This window comes from Heptranchias perlo, chromosome 37 (assembly GCF_035084215.1).
Source record: "Heptranchias perlo isolate sHepPer1 chromosome 37, sHepPer1.hap1, whole genome shotgun sequence".
Lineage (NCBI taxonomy): Eukaryota > Metazoa > Chordata > Chondrichthyes > Hexanchiformes > Hexanchidae > Heptranchias > Heptranchias perlo.
This window is the reverse complement of record NC_090361.1, coordinates 18,473,542-18,499,100: the sequence shown is the minus strand read 5'-3', so window position 1 is coordinate 18,499,100 and position 25,559 is coordinate 18,473,542. Positions and strand designations below refer to the sequence as shown.

At 47.5% G+C, this 25,559-nt stretch overlaps 1 protein-coding gene across 5 annotated transcripts in view; it reads right to left on the bottom strand.

Annotated features, from left to right (window-relative positions):
* LOC137304550 (EVI5-like protein) overlaps positions 1 to 25,559 on the bottom strand; it is a 406,109-nt gene that overhangs the window by 129,475 nt on the left and 251,075 nt on the right. For all 5 annotated transcript variants that reach the window (XM_067973199.1, XM_067973201.1, XM_067973202.1 and 2 more), the window contains 2 exons: positions 5,138 to 5,278; positions 4,738 to 4,896 (listed from right to left, as the gene is read on the bottom strand). In XM_067973199.1, coding sequence (XP_067829300.1) covers positions 4,738 to 4,896; positions 5,138 to 5,278 — 300 coding nt within the window. The remainder of the gene's footprint in view (positions 1 to 4,737; positions 4,897 to 5,137; positions 5,279 to 25,559) is intronic.

Sequence of the window (25,559 nt, the reverse complement as noted above, 5' to 3'; positions counted from 1 at the left end):
AACTCTGGATTAAATATGGAGTTTATACTCTTGGTGTATTTATGCTTGGTCACTGGCACTAGCACAAAATAATACAGGGTTATTCTTGTGGAATTGCACACCGTTACGAATGAACACAACCAACTTCCTCTCATTCAGAACCCACTAAATCAGATTCTATTTTTGCAGCAGTTTTTGATTGTTCTGAAGAGCCTTTTGGAGCAAACTGGCGAGGGCATCCTTAGATGCGGATCCTTAGGTGCAGAGAGAGCACTATATAGAGCAGGTGACCAACCCAACAGGGTGCAGTGAGGAGCAGGCAGCTGGTGGAGTGGGCCAATAGAAGGGTTTAATAGGTCTATCCGCTGGGAGGAAGTGCACTCCACACCATCTCCCCTAGTTCACCTTGGATTTGCTCTTCGAGGCTGTTGAATTTCATCCTGTTTGATGCATGCTTTCCTTTGGTGTTCCACAGCGTAGTCCCTATGAAGCTCAGAAACTACTGAGGAACCTCACCTAGATCTGCGGCTATTAAGGTGGTTCTTCAGTTTATGACAACGCACATTTAGGATGTGTTGGAGGTCCACGGAATAATCAGAGAGGAGCAGACTGGATTTCATTCTCACGAAGACAGGCTTTGGTGATTTTATGTAAGAGACTGCAGAGTGATGCAAGGCTCGGGGAAACCCACTTACACTGCTTTTAATTACTTTTGTAAGGCTTTTGCCCCAGTGAATTATGCAGCCCTTGTGAAGAAGCAGGAATTTGTGGCAGTACCAGGCCAAATCTGATTTTATGGGGGATGTGCACTCCAGTTCCAGGTTCAGTAGAAGAGTAGATGGGAGACTCAATGAATCTCTCCCTTGCTTTTCATAAGAGAAGTGAGGCAAAATTGTCTATTGCAATCCATCCTAGTCGATGTCTTCATCAATAGGGACATCACAAAGATGTCATTGTCTGTTCCTCTTATTAGTTCTCTGTAGAGCTTGGGACATTTTATTGAATATACAGCATAAATGAAAGTTGTAGAGCTGTCTGAGCATTTGCTCTGGCTGTTTCTGAAAGATCAAGAGTCACCTGGGGATCTAGTGTGCTGTACTCAACATCTGGAACCATGGACTAACACGTCTGAGGCGTTGGTGATGATTCGCTCCAATTCCTCCTCCCACCACCCCAAATGTGACATTACAGCTTTAAATGGCTCAGGGAGGGGATAGCAAAAGGTTGCGACTGGACCAAGGGCCAGCTGTCCCAATTGTTGATTCACTTCAGAACCTAGGGGTCCTGCTGCTGGTCAAATTCAATCTGAACAGAGTCCTTTGCGACTGCACAGAGAGGCAAAGGGCATTTCAATCCTTTCCAATGACAGCAAAGTCCCAATGCAGCGTGTGATGTACAAGACATGGCCAAACAATCCTTTGTAGTTCAGAGCTCTCGGCATACAACTGGAGGCCTTTCTTTGACCCATGTGCAAAATCAAACCCGTGAGGTGGATTTCTGACAAAAAGGGAACCTGCTGCAGGAAGAAAGGGCTCGCGCCTACACTGACCTGTGACCTGTCACCTTGGAAGGTCAGGCCCAGGTTCGCCTCTGTGCCAAATTCTTAACAGTTGGTGACTGCCTACACAACATTAGACTTGGATGTTCAGAACATTAATGTGGCAAGCTGTACTGTGCAAGTCCTTCCATCACACTGAAGGCCGATATCTGCCGTCGAGCTGATGAGGAAACACGTTGACTTGTGACGACAGCTACTGGAAGACTGGGAGTGAGAACACACCCTCATACATCCAGGCTCAGTGCCAATGATGGAGTTGTAGCGAGGCAAGCAGCTGCTGAAACTGCACATCTCCAACTGGTCGAACCATGTGTGCGGGAGGTATAGCGTGTCTCTATGCTGCGGCCAGGAGGATAGTGGCAATGCCCTCTCACATTTTATGGTGCTTGTGAGGAGCTCCTCCTGTTCACCAAACAAGGGCTTAAAACCCCACCCATCAGGTGTCTAGTGACCAAGTAGTGACTATCCTCCTTTGGGGTTGGGGAGGTGAGGTAAGTGGAGTCTCTATAGGGTTGAGGCAGCTCCATAATCAGATCCAAATCAACCGTGGCAGAATAGATAATTTGAATCCTGAGCCAGGTAAGTTTGCGGCGTTCTCGGGCCCTGCTGATGATTGAGCAGCCAACTCATTAATAGTACTTGGAGGGGTCATCAGTTACTGGGATTCTTCCCATTCAGCTCCAGGTAACCCTGCAAGTCAGCTCCCTAATAGGTAGGGTAGTTCTGACTGGACAAACTATAGGAAGGTTACCAGTGCTCTGTGCTGGTAAGCAACGTGGTTTTGACTGGTTAAACTCCAACTCTACACCTGTGCATAATTGGGACCCCTTTAGCTCTTTCCAACATGCACCTAAGCTCTCTGGTAAATAAAATGTGCCCTTACTTTGGGGGGGGGGGTTAGGGAAGAGAGGAGGAGAAGGGGAGGGAAGAAAGAGAGAAAAGTGTGCACTCCACATCAGAAACTCTACCTGCGCAGTCTGCTCAGTAGCTTGGTTTGGGGACTCGAGGTACATTTCTTTGATAACTGTGGCAGTGGTTTCTTAGAATGTAAATGGAGCCTGGAATCTGGAGTTCGGACCTGACATGAAGCAGAATGAAACTCGCTCTTCCACAACGTCTGAATGTGCTTTGCTCCGAAACTTTGGATTTACACAACACGAGTTGAGACTTGGTGTGAAGTGGAAACCACTTCAAAGAACAACATAGGAAATAGGAGCAGGAGTAGGCCATTCGGCCCCTCGAGCCTGCTCCGCCAGTCAATAAGATCATGGCTGATCTTCGACCTCAACTCCACTTTACCGCCCGAACCCCATATCCCTTCATTCCCTTAGAGTCCAAGAATCTATCAATCTCAGTCTTGAATATACTCAACAACTGAACATCCACAGCCCTCTGGGGTAGAGAATTCCAAAGATTCGCAACCCTCCGAGAAAAGAAATTCCTCCTCATCTCAGTCCTAAATGGCCGATCCCTTATCCTGAGGCTATGCCCCCTAGTTCTAGATTCTCCAGCCAGGGTAAACATCCTCTCAGAATCTACCCTGCCAAGCCCCCTCAGAATCTTGTGTCTCAATGAGATCACCTCTCATTCTTCTAAACTCCAGAGAGTATAGGCCCATTCTACTCAATCTCTCCTCATTAGATTGATTCCTGGGATGTCCTAGTGAACCTTCATTGCACTGCCTCTAAGGTAAGTATATCCTTCCTGTAGGTAAGGAGACCGAAACTGTACACAGTACTCTAGGTCAGGCCTCACCAAAGCCCTGTACAATTGCAGCAAGACTTCCTTACTCTTGTACTCTAACCCCTTGCAATAAAAGGCCAACAGACCATTTGCCCTCCTAATTGCTTGCTGTGCCTGCATGTTAACTTTCTGTATTTCGTGTGCAAGGACATCCAATCCCTCTAAACACCAACATTTAATAGTTTCTCACCATTTAAAAAATATTCTGCTCTTCTATTCTTCCTACCAAAGTGAATCATCTCAAATTTCCCCACATTATACTCCATCTGCCACCTTCCTACCCACTCACTTAACCTGTCTATATCCCTTTGCAGACTGTGTCCTTCTCACAGCTTACTTTCCCACCTAGCTTTGTATCATCAGCCAACTTGGATACATTGCACTCGGTCCCTTCATCCAAGTCATTAATATAGATTTTAAAATCTGAGGCCCCAGCACTGATCCTTGCAGCACCCCACTTGTTACAGCCGGCCAATCTGAAAATAACCCATTTATTCCTACTCTCTGTTTTCTATCCGTTAACCAATCTTCAATCCATGTTCACATTCACATCGATGCTAACTTTGTAGTGTAAATACCCTTGAAGGAACAGGGATCATTTTTAGTCAGATGCTCAGCTGACCTCCCCAAAAACTGTGTGATCGTGTGCATAAAATAAAAATCACACTATACGATAATTCCATCTGATTTATTGGTAGTTCAATACCAGTCATCTGTATGGTTAGATTCCACATTAAGCGTGTACATGGAGCATAACAGGTATGGAAAATAAAGTGAGTTACAGACTAACCCAAAGGGATTCAGACACTTTATGCACAGAGCTGGAAGGTGGAGGGTGACTTAAATGCAGTCCAACTCGCCTCCATCCACATATCAGTCTCTCCCTTCAACTCTTTCTCAAAGATCCCCATCTGAGCTTTGAGTACTCTACCCCCTTCAGTGCTCCCGCAGCAAGTGGGTGGGGGGTGGAAAAGATAGAGGAGGCGAATGATAGCAACGTCAAAGTCAATGAAGGAAGTTGAACTCTGAGCTACAATGTCAGGATCACCTCACCCTGTAACTCTCCCCATCAAAAGATTAAATACTCGATAGCTGTAATCAAACCAAACAGTTGAGACAATGTCCGAATCACAAGAGTTGAAGCAGCTTGTTATCTGAGCCCCGATGTGTGTTCGTGCTATTGTGCATCATTCTGTATAAAGACGGTGAGATTTTAGTGTTCCACTTCAGTTTTTTGTTGATAGAGTGGTTACAAGAGTTACTGACAGCCAACTGCATCTGCTGAATCACACTGTGACAGTAGGGATACCTGTTTTTGTATTACTGTTTTGACAGCTCCTATATACTACAGACAAATAACTTGGAGCTAGTGTCTTGTGGATCGAGTCTCTAACCAGTTTAATAGCATCTAGTGCACCTGGGCTTTGCAGCAGAGATTGTTTTCCGCTGTGAGGTACCTGTGTCTCCAGCTCCAGTACTCTGTGCCTCAGTTCTCTTAGTTCAGCCTGTGCCTGGGCTTCACTAAACCGCACTGTCATCAGCTCGTTGTGCAGCTCATTAGTGGCGTTCTTCCTTGGAGAATCTTTCCATCGACCTCCAGTTCGTGCAAGATGTCGCTGAAAACATTTCAATTCAACATGAGAGCTGCTCAAGAACAGTTATACTACTTAAATTTGGACTATGTGATCTGCTGGCCTGGTACAGTTTTATATTATCTGCTTCAAAAAGTGAAAGCAGCTTTGATTATGCATTTATACTGTCTGAAACATATCCAATTAGCGACAAGATTACAGTGAGAACTAACTACAGCAATAGCTCGCTCGGTAGGAAGGTCCCACCATGTACACCCTTACTTACCTGCCAGTGCTCATCCAAATTCTTCACCTGTTGGTGCAGCTCTTTCATAGAAGTCACTGCCTCTGTCTCACGCAGTTTTAGTGCATTTAGCTCGTCCTGCAACCGTGCTATGTTATTCTCATCAGGGAGTGAGTTGTTCCTCTGGAATTAATCAGATGAAATTGCTTACAAAAAGGTCCAGCCAGCCCAAAGAAAACTACACCACTGGCATTTATTGTTACCTTTCCTAAAACTCTCCTCCCCAACTCAGGTACTCCAGTACCAAACAGGAAGCAGGTGATTGACTCTTGACCTCTACTACTCCCATTCTTAAATCAGCTGTTGGGAGTTCATTAACAGAATCAATACAATGTGGCCCGCAAATGTTCTCCCTTCCCAGGGAACCAGCTTGCCTCTGCCAAGTACTCTCTCCCTCCTCCCCCGACGACCCAGCATTCTTTACTCCTCCCATCCTCTGACTAGTCCACAAATGAGTGGCTAAAATGAACATTTGCTGTGTGGAAGGATGAGCTGGTATATGAAGCCTCTTGACTATTTAAAGCACTGCAACATTTGAATTGAATGGAGGCTGCAGCTACTATGAACCCTAGAATACTGCATTCAGTAAACAACGCTCATTGTTGAATCCATTCCATAAACTGAATTATTTGCTGCTCGTCAAAAATGTCAAGGAGAACTCAGCCTATAACTGCCTCATAAAAACTACAACAGCCCCTCACTGCAACAAGTTTCTTATAGTCCCCACTCTATTTATGCTGTGCGAGAGTGCCACCTCACAACCTGGTTTTTGTTTCATTAAAGGAGTACAGCTCTTGTGCGATATAAAGTGCTGCTCGAGAAGCTAGGAGAACTCTTGAAGGCTTCACCAAGGGCAGCAGTGCTGCCAGGAGCTGATGGCCAACCCAGCGAGGGGGGCTGCCAGTTTTTCTGGCTGCAGGAAGCTGAGGCCTCAGCCTGTATGCATAAGTGTGACTGGCTCTTTTAAACAACTGTGTGTATATATAGCTGTCTTCAAGGAATCTGCCAAGTGCTGTAAGTAGATTATTTACCGACTATTCTCCCAAATATACAGGGTCATAGCCCTTACCCAGGGCATCCCACAATGGACATTTTTGATAACTTAGAGTCATAGAGTTATACAGCACGGATAGAGGCCCTTCGGCCCATCGTGTCCGCGCCGGCTACACTACATTGAGGATACAAGGACCTCTTACCAATGTCAAGCAGAGTGCATTTGTATCACAGACCATATGCACAAGCACGTACATGGGGAAGAAAAGTTTTAGTGAAAGCATTTAGGATATTCCTTCTGATAATGGAGGAAAATAAGCCATTTTATATCAGATGCCAGTACATAAAGTGTTTACCTAGAAAGGGTGTCAGGGCTTAGATTGTTTCAATGTCATATTAGACAAATATCTTGAAAAAGAAACAAATCAGTTACAACTGCTTGGGCAGGAGGCTGCACCAGGTGGACCCATGGTCTTGTTTTGGCCTTGAATATTTTGGTGTTTCTATATTGAAGGAGCTGATAGAGTGAGTTTTCTATGGGTTCTGTACCAGTGAGGGTCGCACGCATCACGTTTAGAGAGCACATCTCACAGATCAACAACATTAGAAAACATCCCATTGGAATCTCAGCAGACAAAAATTGACACCAATGGGCAAAGAGAGTGGGAGATACACAAGAGGTCAGAGTTGGAAGAACGCAGAACTATTCGCAGATCCCCTGTAGCTTTGCTCACAGGTAGTCTGGCTGTCATGTTCAGCTGCTATCCTGCCCTGCCCTTTGACACCATTGCTCCCTGTGGGCATCCAGGTAATTCTCGACAACTGCGAGAGTGAGTTAGAGGGCATTTAGAACTAGCTGTGAATTTCAGGTTCGAGGTCAGAAGAACCCATCGTGAAATGACTGGCTTTCTCTGTTTTAAAACATTATTTTTACACCTGTATCAACTCGCAATTATCAGGAGTGTGACAGACGTGTGCCAGATGCAAGACTTGTGAACAATTAGATCTGTGGAGATTCACTGCTGCATGAGGGGAACGTTGGACTGTGGAAGTGGGGAGAGCACACATCTCCAAGAGAGAATTTGGGTGGAGCTTGGAAGAGATCGTCTTAGAGACAATAGCTTAATTTTTCATTGGTTCCTGAAAAACCATGTTTTCCTTACGTAAGGCAGGTATATAGATAGACAAAAAAGGGTTACACTCAAAATGTTGACTTGTCTTTTCCCTTTACAAATACTGACTGATCTGTTGTGTATTTTCCTTTTTTGATTTTGAATTCGCACCCTTGTGTTCAAATCAATCAATGGCCTTACCGTTCCCTATGCCTGTAACCCCCTCCAATATTACAACCCCCAAGATCTCAGCGCTTCTCCAATTCTTGCCTCTTGTGCATTCCTGATTTTAATCGCACCACCAGTGTTGGCTGTTCCTTCAGCTACCCAAGGTCCCAAGCTCTGGAATTACCTCCCTCAACCTCTCCTCCTTTATGACGATTCTTAAAACCAACCTCTTTGACCAAGCTTTTGGTCACCTGCCCTAATATCATCGTACATGGCTCGAAGTCAAATTTTGTTTGATAATCGCTCCTGTGAAGCGCCTTGGGACATTACCACATTAAAGGCATTGTATCAATGCAAGTAGCTGATGTTGTAGTCGTCCCCTCACTGTACTGTAATTCACCATCTCCCTCGTCCCCTCACTGTACTGTAATTCACCATCTCCCTCGTCCCCTCACTGTACTGTAATCCACCATCTCCCTCGTCCCCTCACTGTACTGTAATCCACCATCTCCCTCGTCCCCTCACTGTACTGTAATCCACCATCTCCCTCGTCCCCTCACTGTACTGTAATCCACCATCTCCCTCGTCCCCTCACTGTACTGTAATCCACCATCTCCCTCGTCCCCTCACTGTACTGTAATCCACCATCTCCCTCGTCCCCTCACTGTACTGTAATCCACCATCTCCCTCGTCCCCTCACTGTACTGTAATCCACCATCTCCCTCGTCCCCTCACTGTACTGTAATTCACCATCTCCCTCGTCCCCTCACTGTACTGTAATTCACCATCTCCCTCGTCCCCTCACTGTACTGTAATTCATCTCACTCGTCCCCTCACTGTACTGTAATTCACCATCTCCCTCGTCCCCTCACTGTACTGTAATCCACCATCTCCCTCGTCCCCTCACTGTACTGTAATTCACCATCTCCCTCGTCCCCTCACTGTACTGTAATTCACCATCTCCCTCGTCCCCTCACTGTACTGTAATTCACCATCTCCCTCGTCCCCTCACTGTACTGTAATTCACCATCTCCCTCGTCCCCTCACTGTACTGTAATTCACCATCTCACTCGTCCCCTCACTGTACTGTAATTCACCATCTCACTCGTCCCCTCACTGTACTGTAATTCACCATCTCCCTCGTCCCCTCACTGTACTGTAATTCACCATCTCCCTCGTCCCCTCACTGTACTGTAATTCACCATCTCACTCATCCCCTCACTGTACTGTAATTCACCATCTCCCTCGTCCCCTCACTGTACTGTAATTCACCATCTCCCTCGTCCCCTCACTGTACTGTAACTCACCATCTCACTAGAAACAGCCTTCCAGTCACAAAAACACCCGTCGACCATTACCCTTTGCTTCCTGCCACTGTGCCAATTCTGGATCCAACTGGCTTTTACTTTTCTGACCAGTCTTCCAACAGGGTCCTTGTCAAAAGCCTTGCTAAAAATCGTTCTACCCTCATCGACCCTTCCTTGTTTTAAAATTCTCATCCTTGTTTTCAAATCCCTACATGGCCTCGCCCCTCCCTATCTCTAACATCCTTCAGCCCTACAACCCTCCGAGATCTCTGCGCTCCTCCAATTCTGGCCTCTGGTGCATGTCCGATTTTAATCGCTCCACCATTGGTGGCCGTGCCTTAAGCTAGCTAGGCCCTAAGCTCTGAAATTCCCTCCCTAAACCTCTCCACCTCTCTCTCCTCCTGTAAGAAGCTCCTTAAAAAAACCTACCTGTCCTAATATCGCCGCATGCGGCTTGACAAATTGTGTTTGATAATGGTCCTGTGAAGCACCTTGGGATGTTTTACTCCCTTAAAAGCACTATATAAATGCAAGTTGTGGTCGTTGTTGTTTATGTAAAAACACACTGGCCCAGAATTTGCTGGAGCGGGACATCTCATGGTGAGCGCCGTGAGTTGGATTTTTTTTCTCACCCTTCAGCTCCAATTAATTTTGCACCGTAAATTGCTGGAAGTGAGAAGTCAATGGGGCATCTGAGACCTTGGTGAACGACGGGACCAATAGTCATCTCCTTAATTAGAGATTTAAGGATTTGAATGGTTAGCAAAGCTCTCAAGTGGCAGCTTAGATATCAGATTATTTAAACAAAGTTTAATATTACCCAATTACATGCTGGAAGATGTGCAGCTCTAAGCTGTTTTGCCTATGGAACATGACACATGAACATATGAATAAGTCAGCCTCCTACCCAGGGTTCAGATTGAATTTCATAAATTAAAAACAGGAACTGAAGGCAGCCACTGCCTACACATAGGAACAGGAGGAGGCCATTCAGCCCCTTGAGCCTGTTATAGAGTCAGAGTTATACAGCACGGATAGAGGCCCTTCGGCCCATCGTGTCCGCGCCGGCCATCAAGCCCTGTCTACTCTAATCCCATATTCCAGCATTTGGTCCGTAGCCTTGTATGCTATGGCATTTCAAGTGCTCATCCAAATGCTTCTTGAATGTTGTGAGGGTTCCTGCCTCCACAACCCTTTCAGGCAGTGAGTTCCAGACTCCAACCACCCTCTGGGTGAAAAAGTTCTTTCTCAAATCCCCTCTAAACCTCCCGCCTTTTACCTTGAATCTATGCCCCCTTGTTATAGAACCCTCAACGAAGGGAATATCACAGTCCCCCTGCCGTATTTCTATGTCTACATCGTCCTTCTCCATAGTGTAAACAGATGCAAAAAATTCACTAGAAACAGCCTTCCAGTCACAAAAACACCCGTCGACCATTACCCTTTGCTTCCTGCCACTGTGCCAATTCTGGATCCAACTGGCTTTTACTTTTCTGACCAGTCTTCCAACAGGGTCCTACTCCTACATCTTCCGGCTCCACACACAGATTGCCATTTTTGTCCCTAATGGGCCCTATTTTTTCCCTAGTTATCCTCTTACCCTTAATATACTTATAAAACATCTTAGGATTTTCCTTTATTTTGCTCGCCAGTGTTATTTCATGGCCCCTCCTTGATCTCCTAATTTCTTTAAGTATCCCCCTGCACTTTTTGTACTCCTCTAGGGCTTCCTCCGTCTTTCGCCTTTTGTATCTGCCAAAAGCCCTCCTTTTTTTCCTAATCCATTCTCGTATATCCCCTGACATCCAAGGTTCCCTGGAGTTCTTGGAACCACCCTTGACCTTTACGGGAACATGTTGCCATTGTATGGTCTCAATCTCCCTTCTGAAAGACTCCCATTGCTCCGATGCGGATTTTCCTACAAGCAGCTGATCCCAGTCCATTTTGGCCAGATCCTGCCTTATCCTATTAAAATCGGCCTTCCCCCAATTTAGAACCTTTATTTCCGGCCCCTCCCTGTCCTTTTCCATGACCACCTTAAATCTCACCGAATTATGGTCACTGTCACCAAAGTGCTCACCTACTAGCACTTCTTCCACTTGGCCGGCCACATTCCCTAGAATTAGGTCCAGTACCGCCCCCTCTCTTGTAGGACTTTCTACATGCTGGCTCAAAAAGCTCTCCTGGATGCACGTTAAGAATTTTGTACCCTCTAAGCCTTTTACACTCTGAGTATCCCAGTTAATATTGGGGAAGTTCTGCCATTCAGTTAGATCATGGCTGATCTGCAACTTGACTCCATCTACCCACCTTGGTTCTGTAACCCTTAATACCTTTGCCTAACAAAAATCTATCAATCTCAGTTTTTAAATTTTCAATTGACCCCCAGCCTCAACAGCTTTTTTTCAAGGGGGGGACGGGGGGAGGGGGGGTGGGGGCGGAAGAAAGAGTTCCAGATTTCCTGACATCACCCCTGAACGGCCTAGCTCTGATTTTAAGGTTCTGCCCCCTTGTTCTGGACTCCCCACCAGAGGAAATAGTTTCTCTCTATCTACCCTATCAAGTCCATTAATCATCTTAAACACCTCAATTAGATTACCCCTTAATCTTCTATATTCAAGGGAATATAAGCCTAGTCTATGCAACTTGTCTTCATAATTTAACCTTTTTAGCCCCAGTATCATTCTGGTGAATTTGCACTGCACCCCCTCCAAGGCCAATATATCCTTCCTGAGGTGCGGTGCCCAGAGCTGAACGCAGTACTTTAAATGGTGCCTAACCAAAGCTCTGTACAGCTGTAACATAACCACTACCAACCCTCTTGAGATAAAGGCCAACATTCCATTAGTCCTTTAAATTATTTTTTGTACCTGTGCAGTAGCTTTTAATAATTTATTTTCTTGGACCCCTAAATCTCTCTGCTCCTCCACAGTTCCTAGCTTCTCACCATTTAGAAAGTACTCTGATCTATCTTGCTTAGGTCCAAAGTAGATGATCTGTCACTTCCCCACATTGAACTCCATCTGCCAAAGTTTTGCCGACTTAATTCATGCGAAAGCTGTTTATATTTTATAGCAATTCAAAGCATGATGTTACTTGTGAAATCAGCACGGCGACTGTTTGGTATGTAAAATTGGAAGGAACGTTTATGGTGATGTCGCTCAGAATAAACTGACATGCCCTTTCATGTTCCTGGGCCTCGCTTTATGTATTCCCTAAGCTCTAGTCAACCCAGATACTTTGGTGGGGGAGGTGGGGGGTGGTAACTCTAAATCCTGACAAGCTGAAATGAATTTAGCATAAACTTCACTCCCAGCCAGAAACCACAACAAATCAAATTTGATGATCATCCTCTCGGTGGTCGGAGACATTTCTTGCTTTGCCAGCCAGTGAATTTCGGTTCCAGTAAAGCACTTTCCAACCCGTCTTCTATTTGTCTCCTTTCAATTCTATCATTTAGTTGTAATCCCGAATGCATTTTTTTTTGTCAGTGAAGGACTTACTTCCTTTTATTTCCCCAGTTTAACTTGAACCATGATTGCATGGTTTATGTGGCAGGTGCGAAACAATCATTAATTGCTAACTGGTTTCAATGTGGAAGGTCATTGGAAACATAAATCACCCCATTAATACCGTCCTTACGCTGTGAAATAGCAGCCCTAACTTTCTGTGACTAGTTTAATTCGTAATTACGGTGCAAATGCAGCAATTTCTTGACACTCATGGGGAGGATGACAGCGAGCTCTGGTTTTTGCAAATCCTCCAGCAATTTGTGGCGATTCAAAACTCATGGCCTATCTCTTACTCGCCACAGATTGCTGTTTTTTTTACTTAAAAACGCATTAATAACAGCGTGTGCATTAAAGGCTTGGTCATTTTCCCAGCAAATTCTGGGCCAGTTTCCTCACAGACCACAGTTACATAAATAAATCTCCATGTATCATGGGGGATACAGGACTAACAGGAAACAGAGAGTAGACATAAATGAGTCATTTTCAGGTTGGCAAGATGTAACAAGTGGAGTGCCACAGGGATCAGTGCTTGGGCCTCAACTATTGACAATCTATATCAATGACTTGGATGAAGGGACCGAATGTATGGTTGCTAAGTTTGCTGATGACACAAAGGTAGGTAGGAAAGTAAGTTGTGAAGAGGACATAAGGAGTCTGCAAAGGGATATAGATAGGTTAAGTGAGTGGGCAAAAATTTGTCAGATGGAGTATAATGTGGGAAAATGTGAACTTGTCCACTTTGGCAGGTGGAATAGAAAAGCAGTATATTATTTAAATGGAGAGAGATTACAGAACTCCGAGGTAGAGGGGGATCTGGGTGTCCTAGTACATGAATCACAAAAAGTTAGTATGCAGGTACAGCAAGTGATTAGGAAGGCAAATGGAATGTTGTCATTTATTGCAAGGGGAATGGAATATAAAAGTAGAGATGTTTTGCTGCAGTTGTACAGGGCCTTGGTGAGACCACATCTGGAATACTGTGTAGAGTTTTGGTCTCCTTATTTAAGAAAGGACATAATTGCTTTGGAGGCGGTTCAGAGAAGGTTCACTCGACTGATTCCTGGGATGAGGGGGTTATCTTATGAGGAAAGGTTGGACAAGTTGGGCCTGTACACACTGGAGTTTAGAAGAATGAGAGATGATCTTATTGAAACATAAGATCCTGAGGGGATTTGAAGGGGTAGATGCTGAGAGGATGTTTCCCCTTGTGGGAGAGACTAGAACTAGGGGCCACAGTTTAAAAATAAGGGGTCTCCCATTTAAGACGGAGATGAGGAGAAATTTTTTCTCAGAGGGTCGTGAGCCTGTGGAACTCCCTTCCCCAGAGAGCGGTGGAGGCAGGGTCAGTGAATATTTTTAAGGCTGAGTTAGAGAGATTCCTGATTAATAAGGGAGTCAAAGTTATAGTAGGTAGATGGGAAAATAGGGTTGAGATCACAATCAGATCAGCCATGATCTTATCAAATGGCCTATTCCTGCTCTTAATTCATATGTTCGTATGGGATGGGGGCAGCTTATCACCTTTACTGGCCATCCAGTACAAATGAATTTGTATTTGTCTTTCACAAAATACCTCTGCAACACCATTTAGTGTTGCTAAAAGTTCTGCTTTAATAACATGTTTATATTCAGGCCTTTTATTCACATCTCCCATTATAACCACTTTGCTTTTGCAACAAGCTTCTCTGATCGCCGTGTTTATGCATCCCGCTACTTTATCACTACTGTCAGGAGGTCTGTAGACAACTGCCACCAAAGTTTTGCATCTTTTTCTATTCCTCAATTCAACCCAGAGGGTTTCTACTACCTGCTCACCCTTACTGATATCCCCTCTCTCCAATGCTGTAAGTGTCCTTTATCAATATTGCTGCTCCTCCTTTTTCAATTTCCCTGTCCTTTCTCAAGACCTTGTAAGCTGGTATATTTATCTCCCAGTCAACTATGCCCAGCTTGTAGCCAGGTCTCAGTGATGGCCACTACATCATACCCTTTAAAGAAACAAAAGCTCTTGTTACCTTCAGCATTTCTAAAGAGGTTTTCCTGGTGGAGGGGGCTCATAGTACTGCCCTATCGACATACAGGAGGGGGGGCAGAGATAAAAACAAAAATACTGGTGTCATCTGTGAACGATTAACAGCAAGAATGATCAAAGGGAAACACATTCTGGGAGTTACCTTGCTGAGTCTCTACAGCTGACAATCATGGCCCCGATATTAATGAGGAGGCGGGGAGGGTGTGGAGGAGGGTGGAAAACCTGGCAAGGTCGGGGATGTGGAGGCCATGCCAATCTTAACGGTAGGGCCTCATTTAAATAACCTGCTGCAGTCTCCCGACAGCCTGGCCAGTGCGCGGGAGCTTAAGCAAGCGGCAGGAGGCCGCAGCAGAGTACTCACGGGGTCAGTCCCCGGCATTAAGTGGGAAGTCTTGCTGCGAGCAGGGGGAGGGGCGTAGTCTGGTGCAAGGGAGGACCGGAGAAGCAATCCCGCCATATTAGCCCACAAGGATACCTTTAGAAATAATTTTAAAACTTACCTTCTGGGCCTCGTCTGGCCCAGGATCAGCATCCTGGCAGGGTCGGCCCAGGATCCGGCTCCTGGTTTTGTCCGACAGGGGAGTGGACACTCCTCCCCCCATCCCGTCCTGTTGGTGTCCTGCTCAATAGAGCAGGATAATATGGGGACATGGCGGGAAGGATGCAGGATCGGTGGGGGTAAGCCTGGTTTTGGCCAGGTGGGGCCAGTTAAAATCAGAGCCTATGGCTCTGGAAAGCTCATTTCTATCGCGCCTTTCATGACCTCAGGGCGTCCCAAAGTGCTTTACAGCCAATGAAGTATTTTTGAAGTGTAATCACTGTTGTAATGTAGGAAACGTGGCAGCCAATTTGAGCACAGCAAGGTCCCACAAACAGCAATGTGATAATGACCAGATCATCTGTTTTAGTGATGTTGGTTGAGGAATAAATATTGGCCAGGACACCGGGGAGAACTCCCCTGCTCTTCTTCGAAACAATGCCATGGGATCCTTTGCTTCCATCCAAGAGGGCAGATGGGGCCTCAGTTTAACGTCTCATCTGAAAGACGGCACCTCCGACAGTGCAGCGCTCCCTGTCCGCCTGGATTTTGTGCTCAAGTATCTGGAGTGGGACTTGAACCCACAACTTTCTGATTCAAAGGCAAGAATACTACCAATTGTGCCACAGCTGACACAATGTGCTTTTATGTAGGAAAGGTTAGCCATTTCTTTGTGAATTTTGTAATTTTTTTGGTTACTAATCTGATTTCCAGCAGTAAGTGCAGAAACCAGGCGGACAGCTAAAAAAATATTCCAAAACTATTTGATACTAAGGGAATGCACTCTCATTGGTACATTTTTCTAACTGCTCATGATTGATTTGCTATTTTCCGATCTGTTTTCGTGCATTTGTTTCATGTTCCCTGCATCTTCAGTGGCAATAATTGCTGTTCTATAAATGGATAAAATTTGAGCCAATCAGGTACAAGTGTGCCAGAAATTTGCACAAAAACACGCGACACCTGAACTGTGACAGATGAAACACTGATTAGATGCTAAAGATTAAAAACATGATACAGATTCAGTCTCCAATATATTTTAAACTTTGCATACCATGTGCATTTCCTGTAATGCTTTGTCCATCACTCATAAACTTGAGGTTTCTAACCTTTGTGACACTTTTACATTGAAATTACAACACAGAAACAGGCCATTCGGCCCAAACAGTGTTAGTTTATCCTCAACACCATACTTGGCTGTGATTTGCTCATTCTTCCCACGTGACTGACTCCAGCTCAGTCCTCACAACTCCCAATTAGAGTCTCCATTGTTTTAAACTCGTGTTCTTGGATTGAAGGTTGTTCCCATCACTCAAGATCACTGGCCGTAAGGTACGCAACTGGAGATAATCAGACATTCTTAACGGTAAGCTTAAACGAGTTTAATGTTTCCCGATTTCATACATGGTCCGGGCGGGGGGGGGGGGGGGGGGCCCCGCGCACGCGAGGGGGAGAAAGAGGGGGGGGGGGGCCGCGCACGCGAGGGGGAGAAAGGGGGGGCCCGCGCACGCGAGGGGGGAGAAAGAGGGGGGGGGGGGCCGCGCACGCGAGGGGGAGAAAGGGGGGGGGGCCCGCGCACGCGAGGGGGAGAAAGGGGGGGGGGCCCGCGCACGCGAGGGGGGAGAAAGAGGGGGGGGGGGGCCGCGCACGCGAGGGGGAGAAAGGGGGGGGGGGGGGCCGCGCACGCGAGGGGGAGAAAGGGGGGGGGGCCCGCGCACGCGAGGGGGAGAAAGAGGGGGGGGGGGGCCGCGCACGCGAGGGGGAGAAAGGGGGGGGGGCCCGCGCACGCGAGGGGGGAGAAAGAGGGGGGGGGGGCCCGCGCACGCGAGGGGGAGAAAGAGGGGGGGCGCGCACGCGAGGGGGAGAAAGAGGGGGGGGCCCGCGCACGCGAGGGGGAGAAAGAGGGGGGGGCCCGCGCACGCGAGGGGGAGAAAGAGGGGGGGGGGGGGGCCGCGCACGCGAGGGGGAGAAAGGGGGGGGGGGGGCCGCGCACGCGAGGGGGAGAAAGAGGGGGGGGGGCCGCGCACGCGAGGGGGAGAAAGAGGGGGGCCCGCGCACGCGAGGGGGAGAAAGAGGGGGGCCCGCGCACGCGAGGGGGAGAAAGAGGGGGGGGGGGGGGCCGCGCACGCGAGGGGGAGAAAGAGGGGGGGGCGCGCACGCGAGGGGGAGAAAGAGGGGGGGGCGCGCACGCGAGGGGGAGAAAGAGGGGGGGGCCCGCGCACGCGAGGGGGAGAAAGAGGGGGGGGCCGCGCACGCGAGGGGGAGAAAGAGGGGGGGGGCGCGCACGCGAGGGGGAGAAAGAGGGGGGGGCCCGCGCATGCGAGGGGGAGAAAGAGGGGGGGGCGCGCACGCGAGGGGGAGAAAGAGGGGGGGGCCCGCGCATGCGAGGGGGAGAAAGAGGGGGGGGCGCGCACGCGAGGGGGAGAAAGAGGGGGGGCGCGCACGCGAGGGGGAGAAAGAGGGGGGGCGCGCACGCGAGGGGGAGAAAGGGGGGGGGGGGCCCGCGCATGCGAGGGGGAGAAAGAGGGGGGGGCCCCGCGCACGCGAGGGGGAGAAAGAGGGGGGGCCCGCGCACGCGAGGGGGAGAAAGAGGGGGGGGCCCGCGCATGCGAGGGGGAGAAAGAGGGGGGGGGTCGCACGCGAGGGGGAGAAAGAGGGGGGGGGTCGCACGCGAGGGGGAGAAAGAGGGGGGGGCGCGCACGCGAGGGGGAGAAAGAGGGGGGGGGCGCGCACGCGAGGGGGAGAAAGAGGGGGGGGGGGGCGCACGCGAGGGGGAGAAAGAGGGGGGGCACGCACGCGAGGGGGAGAAAGAGGGGGGGGGGCGCACGCGAGGGGGAGAAAGAGGGGGGGGGGCGCACGCGAGGGGGAGAAAGAGGGGGGGGGGGCCCGCGCACGCGAGGGGGAGAAAGAGGGGGGGCACGCACGCGAGGGGGAGAAAGAGGGGGGGCCCGCGCACGCGAGGGGGAGAAAGAGGGGGGGCACGCACGCGAGGGGGAGAAAGAGGGGGGGGGGGCGCACGCGAGGGGGAGAAAGAGGGGGGGCGCGCACGCGAGGGGGAGAAAGAGGGGGGGGCGCGCACGCGAGGGGGAGAAAGAGGGGGGGCACGCACGCGAGGGGGAGAAAGAGGGGGGGCGCGCACGCGAGGGGGAGAAAGAGGGGGGGGCGCGCACGCGAGGGGGAGAAAGAGGGGGGGCACGCACGCGAGGGGGAGAAAGAGGGGGGGCACGCACGCGAGGGGGAGAAAGAGGGGGGGGGCGCACGCGAGGGGGAGAAAGAGGGGGGGGCGCGCACGCGAGGGGGAGAAAGAGGGGGGGCACGCACGCGAGGGGGAGAAAGAGGGGGGGGGCGCACGCGAGGGGGAGAAAGAGGGGGGGCGCACGCGAATGCTGGCGCGAATGAGCGAGAGAAATGGGTGAGTCGGAATACAAGTGACTAAAAGCTAGTGGGCAGGTACAGAAAATAATCAAAAAGGCAAATCGAATTTTGGCCAATATCTCAAGGGGGCTGGATTACAAAGAGGAGGAAGTTTTGCTTAGTTGCGTAGAGCTTTGGTCAGATCCTGAGGGCACTGTACCTCAGGAAGGATATATTCGCTTGGAGTGATGCAGAGCAGATTTAACAAAATGATACCTGGGCTGAAAGGGTTAAATTATGAGGAAAGGTGGCACACCTTGGTTTGTATTCCTTTGAGTTTAGGAAGTTGCGGGGTGATTTCCTCAAGGGGAGGAAGAATCCAGAACAAGGGTGCACAATCTTAAAATTAGAGCTCGGCCATTAAGAAGTGAAAGCAGGAAGCACTTTTTCCCCCACACAAAGGCTAGTAAAATGTGGAAAGCTGGCTGCCGGGGGTCAATTTAACTTTTCAAGATTGAGATTGAGATTTTTTGTTAGGTAAGGATATCAAGGCATATGGATCAAAGCCGGGAAAATGGAGCTGAAGTGCAAATCAGTCATAATCTTTGAGAATGACGGAACAGGCTCGAGGGGCTGAATGGCCTACTCCTCTTCCTAAGTTCCTATGAGGGCAGGGAAAGGAGAAAGAAGAGGGGAGATTCGAGCGTAGAGTTGATTAAGAAGGGCGAGAGTGATGGCAGGAAAAGGAAAAAAAAGACAGAAAAAAAAGACAGACACAAATTTTCAGAGCTTTTGAGAGGATAGGACCTGGGGGAGGTTTGGTTTTGTGGGCAATCGGCAAGAGGAAAGCATCAAGAACAGTTGAAGAGATGGTATCTATCTTGGAGATGAAGAAATCCACGAGTTTGTCACACTTGTTAGAGGCAAGTGTGGACGGGGCAGAGAACAGGGTATAAGGAGGAGTGTGTGGAAGAGCACTGGGGCAGGGGTGGTGGTGAGGACATTACGGGGAACTTAATTCCGGAAAACTGTAAATTTCAGTTAGAGGAAATATCTGACCTGCTATGCCCATCAGCAAACCTCACTGGATAAATCTGGCCTCGAAGGTTTAGCAATGCCTCAGTAGCTAAAATAAACTGCATCAGTAGTGCAGAACACAGAAAGAAACTTCAGCTCTACAAGCTCATGTTCACAGGTGCAAATCTAGTGAAAAAGGGGTGTTTTAACAGAATGTACACTGCTCTGTGATTGCAATCAGATAATCTAATGCTGTCAGCACAGCCCGAGTAGACCAAGCGGTTTTCGACACAACACCTCCCACGAATCAGTACATTTAGACGTTGTGGCAGGAAAAAAATCTGAAGTGTCGCCCATACCACCATTTCCTGGTGCTTTTACCAGAAATCATGTGTGAACACAGCCAAAATCAACCCCCATTAACCCTTGCTACTCCAAGGCTTCACACAAAATTGTGAGGCTCAACAGTAGGGTGTAAATAGAATGGGTTTGGGGAGGTTCAGGAACAATTCCATCTGAAACTTCAAATTGAAAAATCATGTGCTTCCTTCAGCATTAGCAGGACCCTTAACCAACAGTGTGTGCTTTCCTCAACTCACAATATGCTCTTTAATATCGCAGTACAAACGGCCTCACTCCCCTTCAACTCATATTATTGGTGGGGAACATAACGCATCATAGACACAGAACAGTGTAAAAATCCAATGTGCTCCCACTGCAGGGTATTGTATCATAGTCTGTACAGCACAGGAGGGGGCCATTCGGCCCGTCGTACCTGTGCCGACTCTTTGAAAGAGCTATCCAATTAGTCCCATTCTCCTGCTCTTTCCCCATAGCCCTGTAATTTTTTCCCTTCAAGTATTTATCTCATTCACTTTTGAAAGTTACTATTGAATCCACTTCCACCACCCTTTCAGGCAGTGCATTAAAGACCATTACAACTCACTGTGCAAAAAAATATTTCCTCATGTTGCCTCTGGCTCTTTTGCCGATCACCTCAGGAACATAGGAACAGGAGTAGGCCATTTAGCCCCTTGAGCCTGTTCCACATGCAATGAGATCATGGCTGATCTGTGACCTAATTCCATATACCCTCATTAACCAAAAGTATTAAGGGATATGGGGCTAACAAAAATCTATCAATCTCAGATTTAAAATTAACAACTGAGCTGGCATCAACTGCAGTTTGTGGAAGAGAGTTCCAAACTTCTACCACCCTTTGCATGCAGAAGTGTTTCCTAACTTCACTCCTGAAAGTTCTGGCTCTAATTTTTAGGCTATGTCTCCTAGTGAGTACTGGTGGGGGAGAGGGTTCCTCTGGAGAGTGTAGCCACAGCCAAGTCCACAGCACCATGGGTGGCTCAGCTGTTTTGGGCCCGGGGGAGGGGAAGAAAGAGGAAGGTCAGGAGAGCAATAGTGATAGGGGATTCTATAGTTAGGGGAACAGATAGGCATTTCTGTGGCAGCATACGAGATTACAAGATTTTGAGGATTTTTTTCCCCCTATATAAATTGGTGAGTACTTCGATCAACAAGTACTCCCCTAAAACTCAGCTTTCCTTTAAGCAAGTCGGTTTTTCTCAACTAAAACAACCAAAAGTTGCTGTTTGTTCCAGTTATTGATGCACTAATTAGGTGCAGGGGTCAAGGACGTTACTGAGCGGCCGCAGAACATTCTGGAGGGGGAGAGTGAACAGCCAGAGGTCGTGGTCCATAGCGGCACCAACGATGTAGGTAGAAAGACGGATGAGGTCCTGCAGGCAGATTTTAAGGAGTTAGGAAATAATTAATAGGTAATATTAACATTACTGTACATGACATTTACAGAAGAACTTAAAATGTTTTACATTAATATTTCATATTAAATAAATACAGTATTTCAGATTAATAAGCAGGACCTCAAAATGTAGTAATCTCTGGATTACTCCCAGCGCCACACACCAGCGAGTATAGAAATAGGAGGATAGAGAAAATGAATGCGTGGCTGGAGAGATGGTGCAGGAGGGAGGGCTTTAGATTCCTGGGGCATTGGGTCGGTTCTGGGGGAGGTGGGACCTATACAAGCCGGACAGGTTGCACCTCAACAGGGCCGGGACCAATATCCTTGCAGGGGAATTTGCTAGTGCTGTTGGGGAGGGTTTAAACTAGCTTGGCAGGGGGATTGGAACCTGAGCGTAATTCAGATGGGAGAGAAGCAGAGCTGGAAATGGAAGGCAGAAAATTAGTAAGTGAGTTTGGAAGGCAGAGGAAACAAACGTCAGAAATAGACAACAAAAGGAGTTTGGCAGTGCTTAATTGTACATCTCAATGCAAGGAGTATAGTGAATAAGGCAGATGAGCTAAGGGCACAGATAGACACGTGGAAGTAAGATATCTTAGCTAAAGAAATAATTACGGCTGTGAGGAGGGATATGTTAGAAGGATCATCAAATGAGGCCATATGGGTTGAACTGAAGAACAAAAAAGGGGCAATCACACTGCTGGGAGTGTACTACAGACCCCCAAACAGTCAGAGGGAGATAGAAGAGCAAATATGTAGGCAAATTCTGAGAAGTGCAAAAACAATAAGGCAGTAATAGAAGGGGATTTCAACTACCCGAATATTAACTGGGATACAATCAGTGCAAAAGGTATAGAGGGCACAGAATTCTTAAATTGCATTCAGGAGAATTTTTTTAGCCAGTATGTAGCAAGCCCAACAAGAGTGCAGGTGGGGGGCAGTTCTGTATTTAGTTTTAGGGAATGAAGCTGGGCAGGTGGAAGGAGTATCAGTGGGAGAGCATTTTGGTGGTAATGATCATAATTCACTGAGATTTAGCATAGTTATGGAAAATCTAACCACCTCCCCATGACATTCAACGGCATTACCATCGCCGAATCCCCCACCATCAACATCCTGGGGGTCACCATTGACCAGAAACTTAGCTGGACCAGCCATATAAATACTGTGGCTACAAGAGCATGTCAAAGGCTGGGTATTCTGCAGCGAGTGACTCATCTCCTGACTCCCCAAAGCCTTTCCACTATCGACAAGGCACAAGTCAGGAGTGTGATGGAATACTCTCCACTTGGCTGGATGAGTGCAACTCCAACAACACTCAAGAAGCTCGACACCATCCAGGACAAAGCAGCCCACTTGATTGGCACCCCATCCACCACCCTAAACATTCACTCCCTTCACCACCGGCGCACTGTGGCTGCAGTGTGCACCATCCACAGGATGCACTGCAGCAACACGCCAAGGCCCCTGGATGACAAGGAGCATACAGGGTAAGATAAGGCAAAAAAGGGAAACTTATATCAGACACCAAGAGCTCAGCACTGCAGAAAGCCTAGAGAAGTATAGAAAGTGCAGGGGTGAAATTAAAAAGAAAATTAGGAAAGCAAAGAGAGGGCATGGAAAAGTACTGGCAAATAAAATTAAGGAAAACCCAAAAATGTTTTATAACTACATGAACAGCAACAGGATAGCTAAGGAAAGAAGCCTATTATAGAGACCAAAAAGGTAACCCGTGTGTGGAGATGGAAAACGTGGGTATGGTTCTTAATGAATACTTTGCGTCTGTCTTCACAAAAGAGGGGACAATGCAGAGATTGTAGTTAAGGGGGAGGAGTGTGAAATATTGGATGGGATAAACATAGTGAGAGAGGAAGTAGTAATGGGTTTAGCATCTTTGAAAGTAGATAAATCATGAGGCGCGGATTAGATGTATCCCAGGCTGCTAAGAGAAGCAAGGGAGGAAATAGCGGAGGCTCTGACCATCATTTTCCAGTCCTCCCTGGCTACAGGTGCGGTGCCAGAGGATTGGATGACTGCTAATGTTGGACTGTTGTTTAAACAGAGAGAAAGAGATAGACCGAGTAATTATAGGCCAGTCAGTCTAACCTCGGTGGTAGGCAACTTATTGGAATCAATTCTGAGCGACAGCATAAATCGTCATTTAGAAAGGCACGGGTTAATCAAGGACAGTCAGCATGGATTTGTTAAGGGAAGGTCGTGTCTGACTAACTTGATTGAATTTTTTGAGCAGGCAACACGGAGGGTCAATGAGGGTAGTGCGTTTGATGTGGTCTACATGGATTTTAGCAAGGCTTTTGAAAAGGTCACACACGGCAGAATGGTCAATAAAGTAAAAGCCCATGGGATCCAAGGGAAAGTGGCAAGTTGGATCCAAAATGGCTCAGTGGCAGGAAGCAAAGTGTAATGGTTGATGGATATTTTGGAGTGGAAAGCTGTTTCCAGTGGGGTTCCCCAAGGCTCAGTACTAGGTCCATTGCTTTTTGTGGTATATATTAATGATTTGGACTTGAATGCGGGGGAGCAAGAAGTTGCAGATGGTACAAAAATTGGCCGGGAGATTGATAGTGAGGAGGAAAGCTGTAGACTGCAGGAAGATATCAATGGACTGGTCAGGTGGGCAGAAAAGTGGCAAATGGAGTTCAATCCAGAGAAGTGAGGTAATGCATTTGGGGAGGGCAAACAAGACAAGGCAGTAAATGGGAGGATACTGAGAGGTGTTGTGGACAAAGGGACCCTGGAGTGCATGTCCACAGATCCCTGAAGGTAGCAGGACAGGTAGATAAGGTGGTTAAAAAGGCATAAGGGATACTATCCTTTATTAGTCGAGGCACAGAATATAAGAGCAGGGAGGTTATGCTGGAACTGTATAAAACACTGGTTAGGCCACAGCTTGAGTACTGCGTACAGTTCTGGTCACCACATTACAGGAAAGATATGATTGCACTGGAGAGGGTACGAGGATGTTGCCAGGGCTGGAGAATTTTAGTTATGAGAAAAGATTGGATAGGCTGGGGCTGTTTTCTTTGGAACAAAGGAGGCTTAGGGGAGATTTAATTGAGGTATATAGAATTATGACGGGGCTAGATAGAGTGGATGGGGAGGACCTATTTCCCTTAGCAGAGGGGTCAGTGGCCAGGGGGCATAGATTTAAAGTAATTGGTAGAATAATTAGAGGGGAGCTGAGGAGAACTTTTTCACTCTTTGGGTGAAAAAATTGAGGTCTGGAACTCACTGCCTGAAAGGGTGGTAGAGGCAGAAACCCTCAACTCATTTAAAAAGTACTTGGATGTGCACTTGAAGTGCCTTAACCTACAAGGTTACGGACCAAGTGCTGAAAAGTGGGATTAAGCGGCTTTATGGGCCAGCACGGACACGATGGGCTGAATGGCCTTCTTCTGTGCCGTAACTTTCTATGGTTCGAGTCCTAGACTCCCCAACGAGCGGAAATAGTTTCTCTCTATCTACCCCATCAGTTCCTCTTACTATCTTGAAAACGTCGATTAGGCAGTGCATAAAAAAAATGTTTCCTCATGTCGCCTTTGGCTCTTTTGCCGATCACCTTAAATCCGTGACCTCTGGTTACCGACCCACTGGAAACAGTTTCTCCTTATTGTCAAAACTGTTCATGATTTTGAACATCTCCATCAGATCTCCCCTTAACCTTCTCTATTCTAAGAAGAACAACCCCAGCTGCTCCAGTCTCTCCACATCATTGAGTCCCTCATCCCTGGTACCATTCTAGTAAATCTCTGCTTGCACCCTCTCTAAAGCCTTGACATCCTTTCTAAAGTGTGGTGCCCAGAATTGAACACAATACTCCAGCTGAGGCCTAACCAGAGTTTTATAAAGTTTCTTTGCCTCTGTTTATAAAGCCAAGGATCCCATATGCCTTTTTAACATCCTTCTCAACTTGACCTACCACCTTCCACGACTTGTGTATATACACCCCCCAGGTGTCTCTCTGATCCTGTACCCCCTTTAAAATTGTACCATTTAGTTTATATTGCCTCTCCCCCTCCTTCCTACCAAAATGCATCACTTCACACTTCTCTGCTTTAAATTTCATCTGTCATGTGTCATTTCACCAGTCTGTCTATGTCAGTCTGAAATCTGTTACTATCCTTCACTACATGTTTACTACATTTCCAAGTTTCGTATCATCTGCAAACTTTGACATTATACCCTCTATATCCAAGTCCAGGTCATTAATAAAGATCAAAAAGAGCAGTGGTCCTAATACTGACCCCTGGGGAACACCACTGTATACTTCCCTCCTGTCTGAAAAGCAACCGTTCACCACTACTCTCTGCTTTCTGTCCCTTAGCCAATTTTGTATCCACACTGTCACTGTCCCTTTAATCCCATGGGCTTTAATTTTGCTAACAAGTCTATTATCTGGTACTTAATCAAATGCCTTTTGAAAGTCCATATACACATCAAACACTACCCTCATCAACCATCTCTGTTACTTCATCAAAGAACTCAATCAAGTTGGTCAAACACGATTTTCCTTTAACAAATTCATGCTGACTTTCATTTAGTAGCCCATAATTTTCCAAGTGCCAATTAA